At 32.2% G+C, this 12,372-nt stretch overlaps 1 protein-coding gene across 1 annotated transcript; it reads right to left on the bottom strand.

The window, feature by feature from the left end:
* Positions 1–5,968: 5,968 nt before the first annotated feature.
* On the bottom strand, positions 5,969–6,910 carry LOC144376743 (olfactory receptor 8H1-like). The gene has a single exon (XM_078045021.1). The coding sequence runs from the start codon at positions 6,908–6,910 to the stop codon at positions 5,969–5,971; it is 942 nt and encodes a 313-aa protein (XP_077901147.1).
* Positions 6,911–12,372: the final 5,462 nt, after the last annotated feature.

Raw genomic sequence — 12,372 nt, forward strand, 5'->3', positions numbered from 1 at the left:
CACATAAGCAATATTTAACGTCATGGCAATGTACAGAATTTAAATGTATATAGAACCTATTCCCATATAGTATGTAGAAACCTCCATAGCAACTTTCTCCTATGTTCATTTTAAAATTCAATATATTAAATATATATATATATATATATATATATATATATATATATCATCCAGGCTGGTAGCACATGCCTGTAATCCCAACAGCTCCGGAGGATGAGACAGGAGGATCAGGAGTTCAAAGCAAGCCTCAGCACATTGAGGAGCTAGGCAATTCTATGTGATCCTGTCTCTAAATAAAATACAAAATAGGTCTGGGGTTGTAGCTCAGTGGTCAAGTGCCCCTGAGTTCAATCCTCAGGACCTACCCCCCCACACACACACACAAAAAAAAAACCCTTAATATTCTGTAATCTATACCAGCGCTGAATTTGCATTCATCCAAATAATCTGAATTCCAAGGAAAAGCAAGAGGACATGGAACACATAATTTACTTCACTCAGGGCAAAGGGTGAGAGGACGATATGACCACCTTACAAACATGTAGGAATATCTTAGTTACATCTCAAGGAACTGTTAAAACCAATTGAAGGCAGTTGGAGAGAGCAGACAGACATGAAATGGACAAGTTTACAATTATTCTCAAAGTCTATTCTGCATGACTTTAAAAAGTGCTTATTAAAATGCCTAATAAAATTTAGAGTTTCAAATATATGTGTTCCTGGTGGTGAGTCATTCATTAAGTCATTGACAATTACTTGGAAAAAAAAAAGAAAAGAAAGTTCTACTGGAGAGAGGAAACAGCATGCATGGACAAACTAGCAATCTCTCCAGATAAAATGGACATTATACACTGACCAGTGAAACACTGTAAATAAAATATGCACACTCCCCCTACCCACAAAATCAAAGAAAACGAGTTCCTCCAAAAGGAACATCAACAGAGTCAATACAGACTTGGCAAGAAAATGCACGCTAGAAGCTTGAAAATAAACCAATAGATATTTACCAAATACAAAAAAAAAAGTGGTAAAAAAGTGTGCAAGTAGTGCATAAGCACTCTAATACAGATAGAAGTGTACAGGAAGTGTGCAAGTAGTATGAAATTGTGCAAGAAGTGTACAAGAAGTGTGCAAGTAGTATGCAAGTGTGCAAGAGGTGTACAAGAAGTGTGCAAGTAGTAAGAAGGCATTGTAGACTATACTTTTTTGAAGACAAGAAATGCATCAAACCATTGATTCAAAAAGATTGAGAAACCTTGAAAGGATAAATGTGAATGAAATATAGGCTGAATAATTTGTAACTAATAATAATTTATAACTATAACAGATTCATACTTTAATTATTTTCCAAGCAGTCATTTTGACAGCTGAAGGACATGTGTATCTATGCAAAGACAGAAACACCAAAAATGTGAAAAAAATATATATAACAAATAATGGACATTTTAATTTTGTTTTAACAAATAAAAGACTAAATCAATACTATAGTGTTGCATTTAGCTTCAAATTGTTTGTACAAGTAAAATTATTAAAAAAATAGCATAAAATTAAAGAGTAAAATTAAATTTATGCATTTCATTTGTGGTAGAATATATTAAACTTGTCCTTATAAAAAATGGTCACCATAGAGAAGAAACAAAACAAAACATTATCAACATCAAGAATGAAATGAGATGCCACTATGATGTCCATAAATATTAAGAGCAGAATAAGAGATATTATAAACAATCTCATGCTAATAAATTTGATAATTTGAAAAAGTGCAGTTCTTTTAAAGGTATATCAGAATAGGTAATCTGAGTAGTTCTCCCCACCTCTTTCTCTCTCTCTCTCTCTCTCTCTCTCTCTCTCTCTCTCTCTCTCTCTGTATATATATATATATATATATATATATATATATATACACACACACACACACACCTACATATATATACACACACATATATGTATGAGCAGATATGAGCAATTAAATTGTTTCATAAAAACCATTCAAGAGATCAGTTTGCAATAACTTTTTCAGTGTAAAAATCTCACCATTACAGATTAGTTAATGAAAACCATTCATATGAAAAATAATTTTTGCAGTAGTTTTACAGGTAAAAATTTCATCTTTCTCTCTGACTGAAAAGTGGATAGCATTGGATGAACTCTCTTTAACCATGTAGAACAGAAGAAGAATTGGGGGGTAATAGAGCAATAAAATCGGAGAAAGTAAGGGTCCCAATTACCTGTGAAAGAAAAAAAACTAGCCATCACAAACTATTCCTATTGAACAAGTCAACACAAGATGTATAAGATTAATACATAGACAAACTGCAGTTTATACCCAATTATTTTTTTTATTGTGGTTCCAGGGATTGAACCCAGGACCTCCTAACTACTGAGTCACATCCTCAGCACATTTTATATTTAGAGACAAGGTCTTACTAAATTACTTAGGGCTTTACTAAATTGTTGAGAATGTCTTTGAACTCATGACTTTCCTGCATCTGGCTCTTGAACCACTGAGATTACATGCATGCACCACCCCTTCTGGCTCAAAGATTTTTTTCTCTTTGATGATCCACTCTGTTTCTGAATTCCTTTATTAAACTAGAAAGCCTGTGTCCTAATACATTTTGAGGCCCCAGCATGCTCCCATCATCTGATAAATTGTTCTTGTATCTGTAATGCTATATTAATGAATTTATAGAGTAAATGCAAACAGCTGAATCTTTCATATTACATATAGATTATATTGAAAAATTTTAAAAAATCATATAAATACGTTTTACTCCATAGTATAAAGAGAAAAATGCAGCCTTACTTTAATTAAACTTCAAGAATTTCCTCAACTTACTGTTGTCTTCTAATGTGGAGATTCTGTTGACCATCTGTACCAGCACAAAATGTAGCAAAAGATTTCTAAATCATAGAAATAAATGCAAATGAAAGCAATGTGAAACAAGATCTCATATAAATAACCACAAAGGTTAAAAGAACCCATAATAAATGGATTGAAATAAGGAATATAGAGGGTAAGAAAGGAAACCAACAGCATTTTTAAACAATAAATATTTTTTAAATTCTTACTTCTAATAGAAAACAAAATCAACTAGAAATACCTACAAACAAATTATGCGCATCACAAATGTCAAAGAAAACCTAAATCATAATAATTTTTATATCATTGATGTAGGATAAGGAAAAATTTGAAATAGATTAAAAGTGTAGAGAAACATAATAAAGTCTAATTGATTTCAATACATTTTTGGTAGCTTTGAATTAGGGGAAGATTGTTTAATTAATTAACTCAAAATAGATTTCACTTTAAACACACAAAAAGCACTTGGGAAAAGTTATCAAAGATAATTGTACCAAAAACACTGTAAAATTTAAAAAATAACTTATTTAATCATTTTTTTGGCATAAATAATCTCAGTAGCATTTATACAATTTTTAAAAATAATTACATAAATAGAAAAGGGAATTATACTTTTTCTTGTACTGGAGAATGAATCCAGGGTACTTTGCCATTGAGTTACATTCTAGCCCTTTTTATTTTTTTTTTTGAGACAGGATTTTGCTAAGTTTCTGAGGTTGAGCTGGACCTTGGGAATCTCCTGGTCTCAAACTTTTGTTTGATTCTAAAACAACATTTAAAGAACAGAAAAAAAATTAACATTACAATTTCAGAATATGCAATAAAAATTTTTAAGTAAAGGAGATTTTAGTTTTCTAACTGACTAAAATTTATGGAATACTACAAAGTATACATTCATTGTCAATGATTTGCATTATAATTTTTCTTTATTAAAATGTAGAAAATTAATCAAAATTTACTTTAAAAAATTATTTTTAAATAACATTATTAAAGGAACCTGGAGAAAATAAATGAAGTAGCCTACTGGACATGTTACAGAGAAGAAGTTTCTTAAATGTTCAGAAGGTACACACAGGAGATATAATTTCTCACAGATTTTTAAATACAGCAGTAGATGACTAATTTTGATCCTGTACCAATTTATCCAAAAGCTTTCAAAGACAAAAATACATTTGAATATTAAGCATTCAAGAGAATACAGCTGTAAAGAAGTACATAGGAAATGACAAAAATGCTCATTATATACGCAATATATAGACATAAATTAAGTTACTAATCTAGAAGGTGAGGACCTTAAAAGAGCACACTATACGGATACGGCCACATCAATGATTATAGCAGCACAATTCACAATAGCTAGACTGTGGAACCAACCTAGATGCCCTTCAATAGATGAGTGGATAAAAAAATTGTGGCAGCTATACACAATGGAGTATTATGCAGCACTAAGAAACGACAAAATCATAGAATTTGCAGGGAAATGGATGGCATTAGAGCAGATTATGCTAAGTGAAGCTAGCCAAGCCCTAAAAAACAAATGTCAAATGTCTTCTTTGATATAAAGAGAGCCACTAAGAATAGAACAGGAAGGAAGAGCATGAGGAAAAGACTAACAGTAAACTAAGACGAATGGGGGGAGAGAAAGGAAGAGAGAAGGGAAAACATATGGAAATGGTAGGAGACCTTCAGTGATACACAAAATAATAAGAGGTTATGAGGGGCAAGGGGGTGGGGGGATAAAAAGGGGAGAGAATTGAACAACAGCAGAGGAGGTAGAGAGGGGTGGGGAGGGGAGGGGAAGGGGGATAGTAGGGGATAGGAAAGGTAGCAGAATACAACAGTCACTAATATGCCATTATGTAAAAATGTGAGTATGTAACAGAAGTGAGTCTGTATTATGTATTTGGGGAGTTCAAAACCCAATTGAGTCGAATGTATGAAAGATGATATGTCTTGAGCTCTGTAATGTTTTGAACAACCAATAAAAAAAAAAAAAAAAACAAATATGTCAATAATTGCTACAGTGTTTCTATTTCTCTTAACATCTTTTACTACTACTAAATTGTCTTCAACATTAGCATATATATTTCCCATGATTTAATTTCTACTTCAATATGTTACTTCATTCTAAATTTAAAATTAGGATTAGTGATAGTTTTTCCTTTTAGCTATTTGAGTGTTTTTCAGTTAAATTAACCAGAAGTAATTTTTTTTTGTACCTGGAATTGAATTCAGAGGCACTCAACCAGTGAGCTACAACCCCAGCCCAAATATGTATTTTATTTAGACATAGGGTTTACTGAGTTGCTTAATGCCTCATTTTGCTGAGGTTGGTATTGAACCTGTGATCCTCCTGTCTCAGTCTCCCAGGACACTGTGATTACCATCATATTCCACTAAGCCTGGTCAACCAAAACTAATTTATGAAAGAAAAAGTAAAAATTATTCAAACATGGCATCATGCATTAAAAATATTATGTAAATGTAAGTCCAATATTAATGGCCAATGTTTATCATTTTTGCTTTTAATGGCTTAAATCAGTCCTCTTCTGAGATGCACATGGAATCATGATTTAACTTGTGAATTTGGGGGAACTGAGCCTTTAACTGTCATTGATTTCTTCAAGGTTGTACAGTGAGAAAACTATCAGACATAGAATCTAAAACCTTAAATTATTGATACCCAAAGAAATGCTATTAGCCACATGCTGTATTTTTTATTATTTCTATAAATGGACTGACTTCTAAAGGCATTATCTTTATGCCAAAATTATAGCTTTTTTTCATAATAAAGTTATCTGAAAAGGAAGTGTTTAAGGAATATTTTCTGATATAGTTTTTAGAATGACAACCATATTTTCTTATTTTGCATGTTAGTTGCCCTTAAAAATACATATATTGAGATCATAGATTTAATACATACTTAATGATTTCCAACTGTGATATGGATTTCTCAAAACATATTCCTAGGAATGTCAAAATTCTTGTTTGGTTAAGTAAAGAGCAGTTCCTGAGAAATCATAAAAAGTAGATTAAATTGTTTTTAGAGAAAGATCAAGTAAATACTCAAAAGAAAAAGATGAATTAAAATCCTTAGCATCACTTTCATTGCCTGGAGCCCTCTCTCTTCTGAATGATTCTAATAAGAGCATTTTTTACTTCTTTGTTTCTAAGACTATAGATTAGTGGGTTCAGCATGGGAATCACAATAGTATATAAAACAGAAGCCACTTGATCCTTTCCCAAGGAATAGGACTTATTTGGTTTTAAATAAGTAAAAGTCATTGTACCATAAAAGATGGTGACTCCCAGGAGATGGGAGGCACAGGTAGAGAAGGCTTTCTGCCTTCCTGAAGTGGAATTAATTTTCAGAATAGTATAGAGAATGGATACATAGGACACAGATATTGTAATAAGGGACACCATTAGTGTGCAACCAGCAAAAATAAATATTATGGTTTGAGTATCATATATATCCGTGCAGGACAGGGATAAAACTGGAGGTGTATCACAGAAAAAGTGATGGATTACATTGGAGTCACAGAAATGCAATCTGCTCATGAAAAACAAAGTGACAGAGGAATCCATAAAGCCAATCAAATAGGACCCAAAAAGCAGGGCACAGCAGAGCCTTGTGGACATAATGACTGGGTAGTGTAGAGGACGGCAGATAGCTACATAGCGATCATAGGCCATTGAGGAGAGAAGGAAACATTCAGTAGCACCCAAGAAGATAAAGAAGTACATCTGAGCAAAGCAGCCCATGAATGAGATATTCCTGGTGGAGGTCAGTAAATTCTCTAAGGTTTTAGGGGTGATGACAGTGGAGTAACTGAGGTCAAGGAATGACAACTGAGTGAGGAAAAAATACATGGGAGTGTGAAGCTGGTGATCCAGGCAAATGAGCAATATCATGCCTACATTCCCCAGCACAGTAATCAGGTATATCAGGAGAAATAGCATGAAGAGGACTACACGGATCTCTCCAGAATCTGTCAGTCCCATGAGGATGAAGTCAGGCACATTCGTGTTATTCCATCTGCTCATAGTGTCTACCTCTGCACTGTGGAAAAACCAAAGTAGGCAGAAAAAGTTTCAAAATGGTTTTGTCTATAGGAATGATCAATATTTTTTATTATTAATTTAGTTTTTCTAGGAATTGATAAAAGTTTACAACCTAGGACTAGAAAAAATTTGATTGGCAAATAGAGATAGAGACATCAATTGACATTTGGATATGGTATAATGATTAAAGGAAGCATACTACTGTTGTAAAATCATCCCACTATTTTTCTGAGTGCTCTTTTTATTAATATATTTAGTTCATCTGAAATGTGTTACCATATGTACTACTACTATCTACATATTGATGAGAAAAAGGCACAGAAAATGTATGATTCACCTGAAGTCAAAGCAACTAAATGTTGACTCTGTGATTCTACTAAAACACTTCAATTCTAGAAAGTGTGCTCATACTACTACCATATTACCTTTTGTAGTTAGTTTGAACAAACCAGAGCAAGGTTATATCATAAACAATAATATCACACTGTTTTAAAGTATCACTTGCTGTTCTCAATATCCCCATATCATTTAACAGTAATTACAAATACATTTCACTTCTAGGGGAACTTAGCATGGGACATTAGAATTAGAGAATACACACAAGTAATAATTTTTAGAGGATGTGATGTGTTCCTAACTTGCCTAACTTGACAATTGAAAATTAAATTTCTTCCAAAATTGTGATTTCAAAATATGTACATTATTTGTAGACTCTGATTCCATCAACTCTATACCTCTGCTTCCATAAATCATGACATTTCTTAGGACAAGGTACAATGGGTTGTGTGTGAACATTATTGAAAAAATGTCCCCATTTTATTTAACATAATTTAACACCATAAGATTTTAAACAAAATACTTACTGTGAGCCAAAGTGAATGAAAAATTCTTTCTGCAATAATATAGGACTATGAATTTGTTAACTTCAAATTTTTCACAGAAGCAAAATTTATAAACCATATGAGCTGAAAATTTTGGTAAACTCCTATTTGTTTTTATTTTAAGTTCTTTTTACATTTTTGTGCTTTCATTACTTTTATTATTCTGAGATAAATCACCCTAGAAATTAACACCACAGATGTACCATTAAGGTAAACAGAGCAGTGGACACCTTGTCTCTCAATCTCATTATTCCAGGGTGCCCCATATAAAGGGCATGGAGCATAGTGCAACATTTAGTCATCCTCAGGAATCACTTTCCAATGAAAATCACCTGGCATGTTTCCAACAACAAGATGCAAGGATTAAGTAAGCACACATTTTGCTTTAGAAATCCCCCAGGGAAGAAAGTAGAGAACATGATTATTTTGTACTATTTTCTGATGCTCTAATTTTTTTAAAAAATAATATTTATTTTAAAATTAATGTACAATGTGCAAACTTACAATGCATAATATTTACATTATATAGGCATCAAATCAGGAAATTTTTGACTAGAGAAGAAATAATAGATTTCTAAACAATTGCTTAGTTATCTTATGATTGACATTATTAAGGATGGAATTAAAATATTTTGCTTTGAAATCTATTAAATCTAAAATAGTGATTCAATCATATTGTTAACAAGTTCATTACTGAAAAAAGGATATACAATCTAATTTAAAAAAAAACAATTAAAGCAATTCAAAGCCATTATTATTCTGTTAAATTATTGCAATTCTTAAAATAATTTTTGTGACATACTACTTATTTGTATGTGTACTTATATACTCACATAATGATTTTACCATTGTATAATTATTATTATATAAATTATATAATATGTAATATAAATTTTGTGATATAAATATATATAATTATATAATATTATTATATAAATATTATTCCATTGTACAACTTTAATTTTACAATATACCATGACTTTCATGTGTTAACCATTCACAAACACCACAAATTAATATGGTATGCATGCCTATCATTCATAAATGTGAGAATGGTGGGAATGTGAGGTTAAGAGAATAATTGTATAAAATGGGCCCACCATGCTGACCAGCAAATATTTTCTATGCAAAAAATCAATTTGCCTGCAACACTGTCTGGCCTAAAGGGACAGGAAATTTCACATTCCTCAAAAAACTACCTGTTATCTGCAAGGAAATGCAGGCAGGAAATAAGATTGATAAAAGAAACCTAACTTACTTTGAAGGGAGAGATTTTATGACCCTTTTTACAAACCAGATCCTGGAATATAAGGATAATTTCTCCTAACCATAAAACCTGTAAAAAATGATTAAGAATCCAATTATAAATAGTCAGCAATGGACAAGGGGACCTAGGATCGAAATGGCAATAGCTACTTGAAAGCCTGTCATCTTGCTATCAGTCAAAAGGGGTGGAGCTGGGCAGGACTCTCTGAAAACTTCTAAGGGATCCTCAGTAAAACTGGCATGCAGGAGAAGCACGTTGTCCCCCTTCTTTCTGAGAGGACCCACTCTCTCCCTTGATAGTGTCCATTTTCTTTTTTCCTATCCCTTCAATAAACTTGTTTCTGTTGCTATGACTGACACATCTGAACTGAAATGTTTCTGAATTGATTGCAAAAATTAGGGTTCATGATGCCTCGGTTTTCTGGAAGGCCCCAGTCCAGTAACATAGGTAGGCATCTGACACCACAGAAATGGTGCAGGCTCTTTAATCTGTTTTGACAGTGGCACCTCCTACATCCACATGTAAAACTTGTGAGATATGTTTTACTATCTTAGAGTAGTTGACTTTTAAATATATTTTATAATGAAAAATGGAAGCAAAAACACAAGATTAGCCCTGAGTGTAGTAAATATTTAGTAATTAATATATTGCTCAAAAGCTCATTAACTCTGTAAATATTCAGGTCAAATGATTTTTTAAAGGAAGAATAAAATAAAATTAAAATATTAGAAAAGCTGAAATATTTCATGGAGTAATGTTTTTCCAAGATGAGGAAGCAAAGGGAGAATATAAAAAAGGTATACAGTAAAAATTTGTGTAAAACGTTTTCATAAATCTTGCATTGAGTCAAGAAAAACATGATTTTCATATAGATAAAAAAATGGCTCTCTAAGTGGTGGAATGAGACGGACATCACTACTCTAGGTACATGTGTAACTGCACATTTGGTGCAATGCTACATCATGTAAAACAAGAGTAATTAAAAGTTGTGCTTCATTTGTGTTCAATGAATCAAATGCATGCTGCTGTCATATATACCTAATTAGAATAAATAAATAAACAAATTTTTAAAAGGGCTCTGTTATGAATTGTACTGGCATAAAAGAGACACATTGATCAATGATAGATAATATAAGGCACAGTAGTAAACCCAAACATCTGTAGTCATCTGATTCTTCACAAATGTAATAAAAATAATCAATACAGAAAAGTCAGCCTGTTTAACAAATAATGCTGCACAAAACCCAACTCAAACTGGATAAAAGACCTAGAAATTTTACCAAAAATTATGCAACTCCTAGAAGAAAATATCAGGTCAAATTTCCAGTATATCGGTATAGGCAATAACTTTCTCCATAGGACTCCTAAACCTCAGGAAGTAATGCCAAGAGTCAATAAATGAGATGGAGTCAAATTACAATGCTTCTGCACAGCAAAGGAAACAATCAGGAATATTAAGAGAGAACCTGGAGAATGTGAGAAAATCTTCTCTAACCACTGGTCTGAGAGATGATTAATATCTAGAATAAAGAACTCAAAACACCAGAAACAAAAACAATTAATAAATGGAAAAATTAACTAAATAGAGTCTTCTCAAAATAAGAAATATAAATGGCCAACAAATATATGAAAAAAATCACCAACATCATCAACAATTAAGGAAATACAAGTCAAAGTTAACACTGAAATTTCATCTCACGCCTGTCATAATGGCAGTCCTCAAGAATACAAATTATAATAAATAAAGGAGAAAATGTGGAGAAAGAGAAATATGTTTACCCTATTGGTGGGACGTAAATTAGTACAACCACATGGAAATCACAATGGAGGTTTCTCAAAATACTAGGAATGGAAACACTATATGACCCGTCTAAACAATTTCTTCATATTTACCCTAAAGAATTAAAGACATCTTACTACAGCAATACATGAATACCAATGTTTAAAGCAGCACAATTTACAACTGTCAAACTATAGAACCATCTTTGGTATATATCAGCAGATAAATGCATAAAAAATTGTGGTATATAGAAAGAGTGGAATTTTATTCAGCCATAAAGAAAAATGAAATTTTAGGAAAATGGATGGAAATTGAGAACAATATGTTAAATGGAATAAGCCAACCTCGGATTGTCAAGAGTCATATGTTTTGTTTTTGTTGTTGTTGTTGTTGTTTATATATGTAGAAGCTGGAGAGAAAAAAAGAAAGAAGAGAATATTGGAAGGGGGTGATCACATGCATGAAAACCAAAGAGAGATCAGTAGAACAGAGGAAGAGGAACATGGTGTGGGAAGAGAGGAGTGAGGGAGAAGTGCTGGCAGTAATATTGGCCAAATTATAGTGTTATATTGTGTGCATGTATGAATATGTAAAAACAAATGCAACCATCATGTACAATTACAATACACTAACTAAAAACTGTGCCCAAAAGTATCTTTTTAAAAGGTTATTTGTATCCCAGAAATTCAGATGATCATTTATATGGATAAAGAGTATATTTTTGTATCTATTGCCTCTTTAAAGAACTTTTGGAAGGGCAGCTATATTCATCAAAATTTTAGCTGATTCTGAGAAAGGCTGATTTGTAGATTTAAAAGCCCATATCAAATTATGTGACAGATTAGAGACAAAGGGTGGTTTCCTGTGATGTTTCCCCAGTAAGCACAGTGATCGCAAAATCTCCCTGAGCATGGTTTTCTTGTGTAAGGTTTTCTTAACACTGAAACTCATTTGGATCAGGTTTAGTGCTCTTTGTGACGGGTGTGTGACTCCTGTATCAGTTGTGTGTAGCAGAAGTCTGAGAGAGATTTTTAAATCTCTTGCCTTTTAAACAATGGTATCCTTTAATTCCTAGCTCATCCCATTTTAAAGCACATATATTTTTTTTCTCTCTCCTCGTTTTGTCCTCTCCACCTAGTTCCCCCTAAATTATTCTTATTATTTTTTTTTCATCTATGGTCAATAGAGAAGAGAATGACCTTTTTTTCATTTTATTTTGTTTTCTGAATGACACATAATATTTGTATATATTATAGATGATATAGAGTATGATGTTTTAGTTCATGTACAAGATGACTAGTGACCAACTCAGGGTAATTAGAATATCTGTCACCTTATAAATTTTATAATTTATCTACTATGAGTACATTGATAGTATTTTTCCTTTAACTCTCCCCCCTTTTTTAGAAACAATATTCAATTATTCACATTTATAATTAATATTTATTTGAATGTTATTACTCTATTTTCTCTACTATCTTGAATTCAATATTCTTTCTCTATCCTCCAGTAGTAA

The sequence above is a fragment of the Ictidomys tridecemlineatus genome, chromosome 4, assembly GCF_052094955.1.
Source record: "Ictidomys tridecemlineatus isolate mIctTri1 chromosome 4, mIctTri1.hap1, whole genome shotgun sequence".
NCBI lineage: Eukaryota > Metazoa > Chordata > Mammalia > Rodentia > Sciuridae > Ictidomys > Ictidomys tridecemlineatus.